Source organism: Molossus molossus, unplaced genomic scaffold (genome assembly GCF_014108415.1).
Source record: "Molossus molossus isolate mMolMol1 unplaced genomic scaffold, mMolMol1.p scaffold_m16_p_6, whole genome shotgun sequence".
NCBI classification, from domain to species: domain Eukaryota; kingdom Metazoa; phylum Chordata; class Mammalia; order Chiroptera; family Molossidae; genus Molossus; species Molossus molossus.
This window is the reverse complement of record NW_023425399.1, coordinates 17,899,552-17,917,118: the sequence shown is the minus strand read 5'-3', so window position 1 is coordinate 17,917,118 and position 17,567 is coordinate 17,899,552. Positions and strand designations below refer to the sequence as shown.

At 49.3% G+C, this 17,567-nt stretch overlaps 1 protein-coding gene across 1 annotated transcript in view; it reads right to left on the bottom strand.

Annotated features, from left to right (window-relative positions):
- Positions 1 to 4,623: 4,623 nt before the first annotated feature.
- TTI1 (TELO2 interacting protein 1) overlaps positions 4,624 to 17,567 on the bottom strand; it is a 47,418-nt gene continuing 34,474 nt past the window's right edge. Inside the window, exon 9 of the mRNA XM_036245373.1 lies at positions 4,624 to 5,433. Coding sequence (XP_036101266.1) covers positions 5,250 to 5,433 — 184 coding nt within the window. The 3' untranslated portion in view covers positions 4,624 to 5,249. The remainder of the gene's footprint in view (positions 5,434 to 17,567) is intronic.

Below are 17,567 nucleotides of genomic sequence, written 5' to 3'. Positions count from 1 at the left end.
ACTTCTGACTCTTCTGCACTACTTCCCCCCGCACCCCCAGCCCCTCCAACATCCCTTCCCTTGGAGACGGCCTCAGAGATTCTGAGAGGTGCTTTCCTTCCGTCTGAGCCCGCCTGCGTGGGAGGAAGCTGAGGACGTGAGGGTACTGATTGAAAGAGCAGGTCTTGAGACCTAGGAGCTGTTGTGCAATAAGAATGGCAAATTACATAAGGAGGGAAGCCAGGATGGGGTGGTGGAGGCAGCAGGGAAGCCAGGCTGGGGAGGTGGAGGCAGCCACCCGTCAGTGCCTTTAACCCTTTCCGGCTGCGAGAGCAGGCAGCCCAGAGGCTGGGAGATGGCTGCAGTGAGAGACATTTTCATAAATGGTTGGAGCTGAGGGCTTTGAAGGGAGGACGGCTCCGCTCCCTCCTTGCCCTTTGCAGACAGGCTTTGTACTCTGGGTAAAACTGTCGGAAAAGGTAGAACAGCTCCTAATCTAGGAGATGATTCCTGTGGGAAATCAGGCTGCTTTTCAAGCGTAATTTGAAAAGCTGCTGCCTCCAAACTTCAGGGGTGGCGGGGCGCGGGGGGGTGCAGAGAGAAGAATGTCATTTATAAAGCAATCAACGCTTCGACAGAGTCAGCCATCACTCAGAATTATTTTCTGAAATTTGGCCTCTATTCCTCACTCTGGAGGAAAGGCAGTGCGGGCACTCTGCTTCCAATCAAGCCCGACACAGGCTGGGGCAAGTCGCACAAAGGGAGAGGGACCCCGCGCTGTTCATCACGGCTGGAGCTGCGGAAAATTATTTCTAGGGCTCCTCAACTCTGCGGAACGAGCCGGAGGAAGCCTCATCAGAGGTTCCATTCATCTCACTTCTTACTTTTAAACTTTAAAGAACATATTTATGTGCCTCAAGTTGCCCATGAACCACGGCATGTCAAACAGTTTGGGGTTGATGGAAGAGGTACATTTTCTCGTCCTGGGACTTTCAGGAACACATTTTCATCGCCAGTCTCTCTCCCTTCCGACTTCTGTGTACTGACTGTCGCAAGATGAATATTCCTAAAACGCTGCTTTCAATGCGTTACTCATCTGTTCAAGAACCTTCCAAGGCCACTCCTTGATCTCTTAAGGCCGGGATCAGATTGGCAGTCAGGCCCTCCGTAAACGTGGCCTCTGCCCTCTGCACACACCCTCCCAGACTGCCGGGCCACCACACCTGTCTCCCCCCACTAATTTGGATGCCTGTCACTGCCCACCCCCACCCCCCCAACTCTGTTCCTAGTGACCAAATGCCGCGCTACCTTTCTGGGGAAAACCACTCCACCCCAGCTTGCTCTCCGTACGGCTTGAGTGAGCTGACCTGCCCTCCTGCCTCCAGGCCTGCCCATGAGAATACTCTAGATCAGGGGTCCCCCAAAACTAAGGCCAAAAATGCCCCCCAACTATTTTGTAAGGCCCTAGGGCTAAGAATAATTTTTTTTTAAAGGTTGTAAAAAAAAAAAAAAATCCAAGAACATGCTAGGCAGATTCTATGGCCTGCAAAGCCTAAAATGTTCACCAGCTGGCTGTTTCCTGAGAAAGTTTGCCTACTGACCTGCACTACGCTGGATCCAGGGAGGCGCAGGGAACCAGCCCCCCGTGGACAGCCAGCCTGGGACCCGAGCCGGAGCTGTCTGACAGGCTGCCCACTCCCTAGGTTTGTTAACGGAAAAAACAGAAGCCTGGAACCATGGGTGGCCACCTCTGACACTGTACAGAGACAGGCTACTGGAGATGGCAGCCAACTCAGGGGAAAGCAGAAGCAGAGGACGAGACAGTGTGGGATCTGCAGCCAGCTGGGCCTTTTGGCTAGGAGGCCAAGACATTTCTTTTTTGCTCATGCCAGTCTGAGTTGGGTCTCTTGTCAGTTGCAACTGAAGCAGTTATGACGAGCAGAGATATTGGCAGGTCTGCCCGGGTGCCTCTGGGCATGTTATTTTTCGTGTCTGGAATGCCCTATATCTTCTCTGCCTGCCAAAGTCTGCTTGTCCTACCACGAGCTTACCGCCTCCTCTGCTGTGGTCCCCCCTGGAGTTCCCAGGTAGTGATACCCATCGACTTCCTGGGCCATACGGGTCTGGAGTATACACTGCATCCCTGACAAAGCCACGAGCAGAGGGATCAGAGCGAGGTGGGAATACCTGATGTCTGAGCCCCAGCACTCTGCCAGACGCTCTATAAACACTGCTGCCTTGCTTCCTCCGAGGCAGCCACTCCAAGACGCAGAGGCAGCAACTCCATTTTGGAGATGGGAAAATGATTAAAGGGAGTTGCCCAGGGTCACACAGTTACTAAGCGGCAGAGTCAGAAGTCAGCGCCAGGTCTGAGGAACTCCAGGCCACCCACCTTCTTCCTGCCATGTGCTGCCTCCTGAGGGCCACGTCTAACCCTTTACAAGGCGCCTGTATCCAGCTCTCCACTTTCCCGAGTCCTCCGGGAGCCTCCCCTGCCTGCGGGTCAGCGCTCGAACATCTCAACCCCGAGTTCCACTTTACAGTATCTACTAATCCCTCACCTATGAACCCTTAGCTCCCGCCAAACCAAGACTCGAAAGCCCTGCGAGAAAGGAGAAGCCCTCACTGTACCAGCGGGTTTTAACGGGTAAACGGTCACTTCGCGATGCCTCCATGAACGAGGACTGCACTGAATCAGCTGGACAGGCTCAAAATGAAAGTTGCCTGAATATAATAACCAAAGAGGCACTCTAATTAGTTTTTTTTTTAATCAAGTGCAACAGTCTGCCTGCAGGAATCCAAATGTAACTGAGGATGTCTTAACTCTCCGAGGAAGGGATGGGTTTCTGGAACACCGTGGCACATCCTCCCACGCAGATTCTCCTGGGGAGCTTCGCCGGAGCCCCTTTCACTGAGGCACAGGCCGCGTGTGCGTGTCCTCTGCTCCCGGTGCACCAGCGCGGCCCACGCCCCGCGCCCTGGGAAGGCCGGATGCTTTCATCTCACTGGAGCTGGTAACGCTCTGCAATCACACCACCTCTGACCTGTCTGCAAATCTGTCAGGATCCAGAGACTGAATTAGCCTATCACTCTGTTCCCGGTAGAATTAGGAACAATGCTGTGAATCCACTTACAATATCCTCAATTAGAGGGCATTCCACCCTCTTCCCAAAGGAAAATCATCCCAGAATTTTACAACTGAAGAGTGATTGTCTCTCTTTCCGAGGTTCTTCGCTGGGGTCTCTGTGAAGTCTCTGCATAGATTTTGTGAGGTGGGCTAAGCTGACCCAGCAGGTGAGGAGATGGTGCGGGATTGCAGTCTTGGGGGGTGTAGTGCCCTCCTGGGAGGGACACAGGACGAGGAGGAATATTTCCGGGGAGTGAGTCTTCAGATTTCATCAGATTCCTGGAGGGGCCCAGAATCCCAAAAGACTAAGAGTTCTCCCTGTGGCTCAATTCCTCTGTACAGGCGGGAGAAGTGAGGTCCAAAGAGAGGGAGGGTACCCAGAGCAGAAGCCAGGCTGCTGCCACCTAGGCCCAGGCTGGACATCCCATTGCCTCTGTAGGGAAGACCCTAAAAGGAAATTAGGGGGCCTCTCTGGAACTGGCTGAGGACCCTTGCTCCACTATTTCCCATGCCAACCACCTGCTGGGGCTTCTGGAGCTCGGGGATTACACAAGTTACAGGAGAAGTTAGCTAGATGGTGCCTCACCATGCACTTGGCCAGGAAGCACTCGTCATTCCTGGGACCCTCCAGCACTTACGTGTGTGCGCACACCTAAAATTTACATAATCTATGTGTTTTAAATCACCCAGCTAGAAAGTCAAGTATTCCCCTGCCCTTTTACACCATCTCCCTCCAGGCTGTGGCATGGTCGACGAAGGGAAGGCTCTTACACAAGCACTCCGGCTACCAGCGAGCCGGCGTGGGGCTAGCGCAGCACGACTTCGCAGTCCCTAAGAACCGAGCACTGCTGACGTCACAAGAGCTCAGGCATTAAATGCCACCTGACAAAGTAACACACTGCTGCAGGAGTGGTGCCCAACAGCAAAAACAAAAAGCCCGCACCTGATCAAGCCCCCATCTGCCTCCCCATCTACAGGAAACGCAGGTGTCGGGAGCAGCCAGGGCAGTGACCCCGTCCTGGGAGGCAGTCGGTAAGTCCAGACCGTGGGGAATGCTGGAGGGCAGAGGGCCTCGTTTCCTCCCCATAAAACTCACAGGGAGAAGAGGGGGTGGGGACCCAGGAATGCAGAGCGATGCACCGAGGGACGGACTGGGAACAGCAGTGCACACACCTCACGTTGGCCCTGATCCCACACGGGATAATGACACACCGAACAAGCTAAAGGGCCACTGCTAACTTTCGTATGTGACAGTGCTATTGTGATCGCATGTTTGAAAACAGGTTTGGAGACAACATCTGGGTTTTGCTGGAAAATAATCCAGGGGTGGGTGGGGTGGGGGATAAACAGGCAGGGGAGCGATGAAGCGAGGCTGCCAAGTGCTGGCAACCGGAGCAGCTGTGTTATGGGTACCTGGGGCTTAAGTACCACCACAACCCGAAGTTAGAATAATTAACCTCCTACTCAGAAGAAATCCAAAAAATTGTCATGAGCGTTTGCTTTTGGGGAGAAAACTCAGATGTCTGGGGAACAGGAGACAACTTTTCACTGTTTCTTTTTCATGCTGCGTGGATCTTTACACCATGGCTCTGGATTATCCATTCCAGAACACACACTCATTTTTTAAAACTCACCCAATTTAAATAAAAAACTTCAGTGAGCTGTTGATCACACTTTTTATCCAAGAAGTGTCTTATTTCATTTTCTTCCAAAGAACAGGGTAGTCCCATCTCAGTATTCGAGGCGTGGGAGGTGTCGTCTGCTCTGGGCTGTGTCCTGAAGACCCCTGGAAGAGCGACGCTTCCCTGTGGTCCCGACACCCAGAGGACACACGATGCCACGAGCAGCACAGGCTTCTGCACCCCGTGTCCTTAAGCTCTGAGGTGTGGGGGTGGGGGGCCTGTGAGATAGTAAGCTAAGGAGTTAAGCCCTTAGGAGCCGCCAGACAATGTCATCTGAAAACACCAGGTATGAAATATAAATAACAGTCAGCTACTTTCCTTCAATCCAATTTCTAAGCAGTTGTGTGATCGATCAATTTATAAATCGATCGGCTGTCTAATCCACCTTCACGGTCTTCTCTCTGCTGCCACCGCCTCCCGCCAGGGCGGGGTCAGCGCCCGTCCGCAGGCAGGGGAGGGGCTCACTGCAGCTCCCGCAGCAGGAGCAGCACGTTGGCCATGTACGGGTTCTGCGGCCCCGCGGCCCCCCGCAGCCGCACGGGGTGCAGGGTAGGGTGGGGGGGTTCGAAGTGCTCGGGGCAGTAAAGTTCGTTCAGGAGGAACCAGGTGGAGTCCGGGTCTACCTTCATCAAGTGGGAGAACACCCTGTGGAGAGAGGGACAGCAGTGAGGGGACGGTGGGGGGCACGGGGTGGGGGGACCTGCTGGTGTTCTACCTAGGAGGCAACTTACTGGGCTATTTGAGAAAAAACTGATAAAACATCAAATCGTTTGACTAGCAGAACAAACCACTTAGTTCATAAGACAGGGCCATTCGGATGGTCCCAGAGCCCAACAGAAACAGTGGTGAAGAGTTTCATATCCCTTGACGTACAGAAGAAAGTTATTAGTCTGAGCAGAACAATATTGACATCAAACAAGATCTTGGCAAAGAAACTGGTCAAGGTCTGGCGTGTAAAGCAGGAGTTTTCAGAAGGAAGACAACTGACAGGCCCACCCTTCACGACAGGCTCACAGGACCAGCCCTGGGGCAGGGCTCCCAGTCCTTCTTGGGGAGCCTGGGCAAGCCCTCAACTTCTGAGTCTGCGGGCCCTCACTGGCCATGCACAGCCATGGACTCTGGGTGGGTTGGATATGCCTGGCTGAGCCCTGTCCCATGAGCCTTGGCAGAGGCAGAGCACTGGTGTCCCACACATGACACAGATGGCGCTGAAGGGCCCGGGCCACCTGTCACCACAGGCCTACCATGGGTGGGGTTATTTTGGCCTGAACTGTGGGGTCACCACCCTTGCCTCCTCCCTGCTCATACCCCATTTATGAGTATCAGTCATCCAAATGTACACCTCGTACACTCAGCTGACTCAGGGATCCAGTCTGGCTTTTCAACCCCAGGAAGGACGAGGCCCTTCCCTAGCTGGGCAGCTCTCTCTTGGCCACCCTGCCCATCTCAGCTCATGTATCCCCAGCTCTGAGAGGTCAGTCTTCCTGGACCACTGTGCCTAGGTGGTTGCCCCTTACTTATTTATTGTTTTTCAGGACACCCTTCTCAACTACTTGTCTGTTGGCCACCTCCCCTCCTCACAGTGGGGGTAGGGACCGTGTCTGTTTGGCTCACTGCTGCATCCGAGGCACCTGGTACGCTCTCCATCAGTCCTGCCTGGACAGGCCTCACAGTGAGTAAGGACTTCCTGGGCTGCACACTGGTGATGGAGATGCATCCCTCTCTGGAACAGGTATATTCTCTTTAAATCTTTTTTTTTTTTTTTTAATCCTCACCCGAGGACATTTTTCCATTTTTTGTTCAGATAGAGTGGGAGGGAGGGAGGGAGGGAGGGAGGGAGGGAGGGAGGGAGGGAGGGAGGGGGAGAGAGAGAGAGAGAGAGAGAGAAACATCGATGTGAAAGGGACACATCGAGTGGCTGCCACCCGCACGACCAACCAGGGCCGGGGACAAACTGCAATCGAGGTACGTGCCCTTAGCAGGAACTGAACCCGGGTCTCTCTGGACCGCAGGCTGACGCTCTAACCGCTGAGCCAAACCGGCCAGGGCGGGAACAGGTATATTCTCTACAAGGATCTAAAGGAGAGGTCAACTGCTCACCACCCAAGAAGGACCAGGGAACGTTACTAACAGGATTCCCATGACCGCAGACACCTCTAAAGTTAAGTGGCTGTGGAAGGTTATTCAACTTGTCTTGGTCTCCGTCTCCTCCTTTCTGAAACTGCAGATGTACTTCCCTCAGGCTTTTACACAGGTTTAAACGAGAAAACCCAGATCCAGCCCCACACACTGCCTCACACGTGTGATCCTATCTACCGACTAACAGAGTGGGCAGGGGCTATCTGATGGACCCCATTTTCTTAACAACCATTCCTAGGAGCCTCTCCTGGACAGCTGGGCATCATATAGGGACTTAGATGCCTGCTAAACAGAGCTAAATCCTGGTTTTTAATTACGTAAATCTGATGCGGGGGGGGGGGGGGCAGGGGGGGTACTTTGAAAATTCTTCTGGCCTGTTTTGTGCCTAAGCAATTTAAGTTTTCTTTACTTAGGATAATCTTGTGTTTGTAACCTTGGCGGTAGATGCTGGAGAAGTGATTAGAATATTCCAATTCATCGTTTCCACTTCACTGCAGAAAGGAGATGGGGCCTGTGTGGGAGTCAATTTTTGTTTAAAAACAAATATCTTTGATAATTAGAGTAGCAAGGGAAATTATGAAAAACACACCAAAAATGGGAAGCAGATTTCTATTTACACGTGACACAGTCGACAGTTCTCCTTGGTGCCAAAGACGGTTAGAATGCAAATTGTTTCATTTGATTTTTTTCCCTTCCAAGAACTGGAACGATTTCTCAAACTACAGCATGGCACACTCTCAGCTTCAAGGAATATTTTGATCTGGGCACCACCCAGCAAAATGGTGCCACGGCTCAGTTCAGTCATAGCTCTGCTCTGACTTACACGGCATGAAAACGCTACAATGTTCATTTTCTGAGTCCTTTTTAACATGTTAAATGCGAGTATGTATTCGTTGACAGAAAAGAAAAAGCCACTCTCTTTGCCCTGTGAGATCTCTAAATAAAATGTTAACAGAGAAGCAAAGCAAAAATGTGTACAAAGTTCACCTTTTAGTAAGCAAGAGCCAAACTCTTCAAAGAATTATTTTGGGTTTCATTTCTTAGCTCTTAAAGGCATAGAGCCCGCAGGACAGACAGCAGTGAAGTTCCTTCTCCCACCCCTGTGGCTGAGAGCAAATTATTTTGCCACCAAACCTGTTTCCTCCTCTTTCTTAAAAGGGAGCCGATCACACCCGCCCCACCCTTCTCACAGGTTTGTTCCGAGGCTCTGAGGAGATGAGGACAGGAAAACACTCCGAAGTGTATAATGAAAACACTGTTCCTTCCAGAGAAGGTGTGTGTGTGTCTCGGGAATAATTACCACTACCAACCCCAGCACATGGCCATGCCATGGAAAATTCCCAGACACTCTGAAAAGGGCAAAACATCTGTCTTTTGTTTTCACTCATAATTTCCTTCACACTGACTCGGTGGGGGTCCATAATCTTGCCCAGTATTTTTAGGAAGAAACGAACGCAATATTCGTTGCCCTTTGCATGCCTGAGGTCGGGAGTAAATACCGTGCCATACACCCAGGCGTAGCTGCGCTCTTGCTTGGCAAACGGTATGCAACCCGCTGAACTCTGAATGACAAATTCTGAACCTGGGAGGTGAGCCTGAGACCCAGGAGATCTTGTCTGACTGCCCAGTGGCCCAGCTTTGCTCCAAACTCTGGTACCACTTGGCACTGGGCCCAGTGCCTGCCCACCCTAGGTCTCCTGGAGAGTGGAGAGCAGAAAGGGGAAGCCCTTCTGCATAATCGAAAGCCAGAAGACAAAGACAGAACCTCTGTTTTGAACTGACTGCAGTAACTGCCCGGAAAATGTTCCTAATACATCTTGAGACACGGCAGAGATGGCTGTTGAACATGCCAAATGGCCAGCTCCATCTTTTTTCAAACCCAAAGAGAAACACTTAAAAAATATATATATGTACACGATTTAACTTCTGAACAAAAATCTCTTTCTCCTTCCCCCAGGCCCAAACCAGTGGCTCCAGGGAGCATAGTTATCAAGAGATTATCTGGTCCCCAGAGTTTGGGGAGGCACTCAGCTGTGCCTCGTGCCTCCCAGTGTCCTGAGGCGAGTGATTATCTCTCAATAACCTGTAGGGCCGTGTAGCTTAAATGATAACTTGACTTTAAAAAATTTAGAACTCGCTGTTAGGCAGTTTCTAAGCAACCTCTGTTTCCATGGCAAAGAAGCCTGGTGTTTATACTGATTTTTCACTTAAAATGCGGTTTTATTGAATTTCACTTCATGCAGGCAGCCATTTCCCTGCATTTCAGCCCTCTCTACAATTGACGGGTATCCGTAAGTACCTAATAAACTCCAGACGCCAAACCAACAGAAGAGGCTCATTCCTTTACGATCGATATCAGGGTGCTCAGGGTGACAACGCTGGGGTGAGGTGGCCTGGGAGGTAGGAAATGTGCTACCAGAATCTGGTTGGCTGAGTTTGGGTCCCGTCTCTTCATGTTTTCCAAATGTTTCTTAGCACTGGGTCTAGACCAGGCACTGTGCCAGGTGTGTGGGATACAAGGATGGATGGATGGACAAAAAGACTCCGGCTTTAGGGCTTCCAGACTAATCACAGATGCAGTGTGGAGGGGGCCATGCTAGAAGTTACATGTGGGGTGGAGCCGGGAAGGAGGGAAGTTTCTTTCTTCTCTGGAAAGAGGGAGAAGCATCAGATGAGTTCTAAGGCCCATTCCAGCTCCAACCATCTACAGAGGTTCACAAGCATGGGTACTGGATCACAGGCCCTTCCCTCTACATGTGGCAAAACCAAAATGAAACCCCTCTGTGGCAGATGCAAATATCATAGTGTGTCCTCGCCGTCTCAGTCTAGACTACATCTGTTCACAGGGAGCTCTAGAAAACCACTGGCCAATCAAGGCCCAGGACAGCTAAGTAAACTGTAACTGAAATTCAGAGCTTCCAGCTCTCCTGGGTGACAGGCTATTCTTTCTCTGTCAATTACTTGCTTGAGGGATCTGCTGCTTCTTGTCTCTTTCTGGATATATAAAACGCTCCCACGAGCTGTCTGGGTAAATGCCAGCGGTAAAGAACTTGTGGCTTTGTGGTCTGTTTATTTATTTATTTATTTGGGGCTTGTAAAGCAGTTCTTCAGGGATGTCTCCTTAGAAACATGGCACAGCCTGTCTCTCCGTGGGTATGACTAAATGCAATCAGAAAATCAACTCACTTGTTGGAAAGCAAGCAGAGTCACAATTTATTTTGGCTTCGCTGTTGTTTCGTCTCCGGCAGAACGACCTCCACGCTCTTCTTTTCTCTGGCCATCTCTTCTTCTGTGACTCCATACATGCTGATGCTACAAATGAGGCTGTGTTTCCTTCTGAACAAATGGATGCTCAGGGTGTCGACGTGCCCTAGCCAGCAAGCAGTAAGCCGATGTTTCTATACGCGGTAATTTACACTAATGGGTCTTGGTTCATTGGTTAACCAGTATTTCAAGCCTGTCCTTTCTTGCTGTTCAATTTAGCTATCTTCCCCTGGACGGAGGCCGTTTTTTGTTTCTAAATGCTGAAAATGGAGGATTATGACTTGAAGCAACGATTTACTCTCTAAATAAATACCACCAATTACCTTTGCAGCTATATGTTCTCGTTAGACTTAACTATATCCTGTTCAAGACCATTCATCTATCGATCTAACTCCAACTCACATATTCATACAGAGACTGATGTTAAAAATATTTAAGTGCAATGGGGACAGGATTTAAAACCATAAACACCAGTAGAAGCTTATGATGCTAATCGTGCCCCTAAAGTACCACAAGACAAAGTATCATAAATGCAGTGGAATGACTCCATCGCTTTGTGCATATTTAAAAAGATACGGCACTGAGAGGACCAATCTGTTACAGGCAATTCAAAAATAAAACAGAAACTAGAAGGGTTGTAAATCCCACTGGGGCAGGATTTAAAAGCAGTCCCTTCCATCTGGCCAGCTCGCCTGCCTCCAGGCATCCCGCAGGCCTAGATTCCACAAGGACGACGACGCTGCTGGGCATAGATTTTTCCAAGTGGCCCTGTGCCAGGCATGGAGGCAGCTGGCTTGGGCCTTGGCCCCACTGGCTGCTCTCTCTGGCCCCATGTAGGGTTTTCTGCTCCCCCCGAGAAGACTTGTGCCCTTGAAGATAAAGATATCTTTGTAGCAGTCTACCTATTTTGTCCCCCTCCCCTGAACTGTTTTCCTGGAACCCACGCTCTGGCACTAAGCCAGCAGCCTCCGCTGATGGATATTGTAAGAAACAGCTCTAGGAAATGTACTGTATTTACTGCAAGAGTGTTAGAGATATTAGTCACAACAATACCCAGTGTTCTTCTAAGATGACCCATGGAGAAATTTTCTTAGGGTTCAGTACCAAGGAAAGCTATGCTTCTTTCTGAAAAACCTTTAAAAAAAAAATTCCAGTAATGACCAGAATTGTAGAACAGATGCATTTCCCTCTTCTCTCTGTCTGTTAGGAAGCCTTGAGCCCACTGAAGGCTCATCTCTAGAAAGGGTACACAGCTCTAAGCCTGTATTTTATATATTAACCTTGACCCTGGTTTTACCTTGCTTTCCTCTTATTTTTCCTTTTAAGATATATGCTCACTTCCTATTTTCTTTAAAAAATATATTTTTATTGATTTTAGAGAGAGAGAGAGGAAGGGAGAGAGAGAGACAGAAACACTGATTGGCTGCCTACTGCATGCCCCCTACTGGGGATTGAGACTGCAACCCAGACCAGGAATCAAATTGGTGACCTCTCGGTGCATGGGATGACGCTCAACCAACTGAGCCACACTGGCTGGGCCACTTCCTATTTTTCTTGTTGCACATATTTAATTTTTAAGATGCCCTAGGTCTTTTTGGGAATAAGGAGGAAGTTTAAGTAATGATTACTACTACTTACTGACTTTTTACTCTGTGCTGATATTTTGTGTTAAAGAATAATCTATATGGCTTTACTGAATCCTTATAATAACTGTATTTGGTGGAAACTAATAGATATGCTTATTCTAGTCTTGTCAATGAGGAAACTGAGACCATGAGAAGTAAATTAACTTGCCCAAGGTTACACTGCCACATGAGACCAACTCGAACTTGATATTCATCTTTGAAATCCTTCAACTCTCAACACAGCCCCTGGCTCACCCCCAAACAATCTTTTAAATAAATACATGTGTAACAGACAATTGAGGCCATTTTCCTGGCTACTGTACTAGGTACTGAGATCATCCCATCCACTCCAGCCTCTCAAGTGTTCAAGACAGACCACAGACCCTGCAGAGTGATGACATGGCTACCTGTGGTCTGCCCAGGATCGTGCTATCTGAAATCCACCTTGTGCAGGTGGTCCAGCTACCAAGAGCACCGAGAACATCCTGGTTCCCGACCCAGCACGGTCCGTACGTGCATACGCACATCCCAGGCCTGCCTTTCCCACTGGGTGGTAAAATGGTTGGCCCTGGCAGACTATCAATCACACGACAACACTGAGGAAGACGGGAAAGGATGAGCAGCATTCGATTTAAGTAGCACAGAGGTCCCTGCCTTCAGATCTGAAGCCCAGCAACCCGCTTTGTTTGTAATCTGCATGGCAGATGTCTCTTATCTTTGACACCAGGAAATCACGCCTATATGTGCACAGTGAACAGCTTCAGATCTGAGTGTATTTTTAGAACAATGAGCTTGGGAAAGAAAAGCAGCAATGCCTGTCAAAAGATGGATAATGGGAAAGCTAACTACTTGGGTCTGGATTTGTCAACTATTCATCAAATGTCGAAAGGAAAAATATTAGGAGTGCCCTCATTTCCATGTTGGGTGCAATCCAAGGGGGAAGCAGCTTGCAGCCCAAGCTCAAACACACTGCCCACACCATTTAAGGGGATGAGCTACTAATTTCAAGCTCAGCTGAACTAACGGATCACCTCTGTGGCTCCTGATCCGTTCAAATATAATAGGCCCAGGTGTGGGTAGAGAGAGGGGATGGGGCTCTGACAGGGATGAAATGAACGAGCCTGTGCCAGTCTGTTCATCCAGGGTTTGAAGGCACCGGCTGGTTCTTTGATGGGCCAGGATCCTACTGCTAGAAAGAAAGTGGGGAAGTCAGTCAGTAAATGAACCTTCAAACCTGGCCCAGACTTCTCAAACAAATGGGCAGTAGGGGGAGGTGGCACAATTAACATGAAAAAGATCATTCTGAGGCAGAAAAACAGTCTCGATTTCAGTCAAGAGGAAGCAACAAAAAATACCAGGCCCAAGTGTATATGTATGTGTATAACCTATAAATAATAAACCACATATTTGGTAAATTTTTTTTTTTTTTTTTTTTTTTTTTTAATCCTCACCCGAGGACATTTTTCCATTTTTTTTTGTTCAGGTAGAGTAGGAGAGAGAGAGAGGAACAGAGAGAGAGAGAGAGAGAGAGAGAGAAACATCGATGTGAAAGGGACACATCAAGTGGCTGCCACCCACAGGACTGACCAGAGCCAGGGACAAACTGCAACCGAGGTACATGCCCTTAGTGGGAACCGAACCCGGGTCTCTCAGGACCGCAGGCCAACGCTCTAACCGCTGAGCCAAACCGGCCAGGGCGGTAAATTTTTATTTATATATATACACACACACACACACACACACATCCCACACAGGTGTGTATTCACACACAAATCTATGTCTGAAACACAAGCGCCACGAGGGCAGAGGCCCCCTCTTTGGATCTCTGCCATTTTCAGTGCCTAGAACAGTGCCTGACACATAGGAGCAACTCAGCTCACCAGGAGAGTGCGTGAACGCTGAGTGGACTCCCTCACATATTAATGCAATTCATCTGCACAGTGACTCTAGCAGGAAGTGTTATCACCACAAGTTTATAGAGGAAGGAAATGAGGGGAAAGACAACTAAGTCATTTGCTTAAGGTCACAGAGCCAGTAAGATCTGCACCTCCAAGCCTGGTGCTCTTTGCCCTCATATACAATGGTGAGGCAGAAGGCACTGGGAGGGCACCCCAACTCCTCTCCCCCAAAGACTGCAGCATCCAGTACCTGCACAACCAGAGGTGACCAGCTGGTTACTACCTGCCAGCACCTGCATCCCCACCTGGATTCTAGGATTGGCAGGTGGAGGTGGGACTGGGGTGCAGAGCAAGTGGCCTAAAAGCACTGTTCCTTCATCATGAGTCTTGCAGGGCACGGACTTCATCTTTTAAAAATAAGTATTACCAGTCGAAAGGGGGTGGGGTGGGCGGGAAGAGATAAACCAAAGAACTTATATGCATATATGCATAACCAATGGACACAGACAATAAAACTGTGAAAGGGGGGTGGGCAGGAGCAGGGAGGAGGGTGTTAATGGGGGGAAAAGGAGAAACATCTAACAAAAATTAATAAACAAGAAAATACATAATAAAAATACACAATAATACATAATAATAATAAAAGTAGGCATTGCCCTGTTTATTCCTTATAGCCCCAGGGTGGAAGATTCATTGGATGATTTAAGACCTCCCTGTGAAAAGACAGGGAGCCTCAGAGGCTGCTCAGATAGGCTCAGGGAATATGGTTTTAACAGGTGAATTGAACCAGGCTGACAGCATGTACTGGCTTGAAGGAACAACACAGAAATTTGGGGTATGTGCTCGCATCTCAAATTCCTTTCGTGTTTGGGAAGGAAAAGCTCCATGGCCAGAAAGGCACAGAACTGTGGAGGACCACTGCATGCTGGGAGATATCTCAGAGGCTTCTGGGGCCACTTGGGAATTTAAATCGGTTGAGATGGGGGAACGGCTCATATGACCTGTTATTCTGGAATCCAATGTTTACCCTCAGGGACACTGCCTTATTTACAGCTTGTGGTATGCTGACCCCTCCTCCCGACCCTGAGTATGATTTTCTCATTTGTTATCCATTGAAGTTATTTAACTAGATGCACTTTTGGGGAGCTGATATTTTTCTTGCATAGCCAGTTAACAGTGACACCTGGTGGTAACAGACAGCAAGGTTATACCGTGCCCTCTACCCCACCCCTCCCCAAGTTGCAAGATTTATGCCCCTCTTTACAAGGCACATTCGCTAGATAAAAGCATTAAACTGGAATGGCATCTCCGTTCTTAGCATTTACAGCCTTGGTTATATCTACCACCCCCTGATCAATTTCCATTTCTAGAGTTTACAGCCTGACGTAAAAGCCTGCCACAAAGGCTATATTTAATATGACAAATTAAAAAAGCAAACACAGGCTTGGTCATTCTTTGGAGCCAGGAAAAGCAAACAGAAGGAAGGAGAAAGCCAAGTGCAATGCACACAAAGAGGAATGTTTATGGAGCTGCCATGTTTGCCTCCATTCCAACTCCAGAGAGGCTGCCCCTCAGAGGTCCCAACAACCCACATGCAGACGTAGAAGCTAGGGCTCACCCCCTCCTTTCAGATCAGCCTCTGGCCCTCACAGGTTTCCTCACCAGCCCTGCCAGACAAAGGGGCCACTTCCAAAGCAAGCAGGTCATGTGCACAGTGTTGGACACTCACCACCTCTGAGAGAGCTGGGGTCTCTGGACAGCTCTGGCTGTAGTGTTCTTCTGAGTATTGAGCTGAGGCTAGTTTTTGCAACCCCTCTGGCTACAGGGCTCCCCCTTGGGCCCTGGCAATGAGCACAACAGCCTTCTCTTCTCCCATGAGTGGGTGGGGGAGTCACTGACTGCTGTGCGGGGAATACTGAGGGGCAGGTGTGGAAGCAGGGGGCCAGCAAGGAGGCTTCTGCAGCCATTCAGGTTACAGAGATGAGGGTGGTCTGGCCTGACCTGGAGGCTGGGAGGTGATGAGAAGCCGGCAGTTTGAGATTTTGTAAGTTCAGTAGACAGGCTTCACTTCTGGAATGGATGTGAGGTGTGAAGGAAAGAGAAGAATTAACGACAAACAACTGGATGGATGGGGCAGCCATTTGCTGACCTTTCCATCAGTCCCGGTAGGTAGGGCTGTTTCAGTGCTAATCGGCCCGCCCATCTCCCTCTCTCCACTCGGTAATGACGCTCACAAAGCGACCAGGTTTCCCATTGTCTCCGGCTTCCTCTCCCATTTAGAGAGCTTATTAATTTTTGAATCAGGCTGCCAAATCAACTCCAGATCAAGGCCAACACCGATGTTTTCTCCCCTGACTACAAAATAAGTGTGCAGATGATGCGTTTGTGAAGCAATCAACCCTGCAATTCCTCCCCGCCCAGCCCGGCCAGAGGGAGGTCATCTGACTCAACCCCGACTGGAATGAATGCCAAGGAGCAAACAAAGGCGCCGCAGTCAAGTTGTCTGGCTGCATTTTTCTCCTCCCAGGCACCTGAACACCAACTCCAGATTCAGCGAGGCCCAATTCTGGGTTTAACTGGCTTTTGTGGCAAGTGAAATAAAATGGAAAGATAATGAATTGTGAGTACTAGCTTGCTTGATGGGTCTCAACTCAAAGAACGAGTATGGATGGGTATAGAAGAAGGAGAATGGGACAGGGACTGTAATGTCAGATCTTCGTAACTCTTGGTTGTAACAGGCACACAAAAGAATTTACTTCAAGATTAACTCATGTTCTTGAATAGTACTTGAAATCATAGCACAGTTAGCTTCCGGGACACTGCCCAGGGGAGGCCATTTTCACCCTAAGTTGGTTCTCTAAGGAACAGAATGCCTGGGGATGAGAAGCTGGTTAGGATGCACCCCTGTGCTGGAGAAACCATGACTGATTCCGGCTCTAAAGGGATGTGATGGGAAAGAGACAGAAAGAAAAAACGAACTGGGGAAATCAAGAGCAATTGCAAAGGACAATAAATCAATTAAAAATATATTTCCATCCCTCCCAGACAGTGCCAGGTTTCTAAGGGAGCAAGTACGCTTTCCTCATTTCGCAGTCTTCAGCCCCTCAGGGAATGAGATTACTCCCACCCCACCAAGGAAGCCCGGCACATGTTTCCAGAAGCCTCAGAAGTGGGACGGACTGTTTCTCTGCTCCAGCACATGGAGCTGCAGGGACACACAGGCCAGCTTTTGCTCCAGCAGCTGACATCCAGGGGATGGTAGTTCAGGGTGCAGCTGGACAAAGGGGGCCAGAGTGCACTGTGGATCTCAAGTCTGGGGAACACTGCTATGCTCAGAGTTTCAGCTTTTGAGAAAAATCCTGTAGGACTCAGGGAACCAGATACAGCTTCTTCCACTAGAGACAGCACAGCTATTCTCAAGTAAGCAAAACTCATGGAAAGGAGAGTCACAAAATTTCAGAGTCAGAAAAGGACCTTTAAGCCATTAACCCAGTGGTTCTGAAGATGTCTTAGTTCACAGACTCCTATTATAATTGGACGAAGGTAAGAACACCGTCCAGAGAAAGGCACATATGTGTCCACTTGCGCACACCAATTTTGCATATAATTTGTGAGGATTCGTGGCACCTGACGCCCATTAAGATGCTCCCTGGAGTCAAGGTATGTAAGATCAGTAACCCAATGCTTTCATTTTGTAGATAGGGAGATGAGACCCAGACAGGTGCCAGGGTCACCTGGTCACCAGACCACCCTCCAGCGGGGGAGTGCTCTGTCCCCTCCAGCACACCATCTTTCTGCTTTCTGCCCCTTGGGCATTGTTGCTGACGTTGCAGCAGAGGTAAAGGTTATTTGC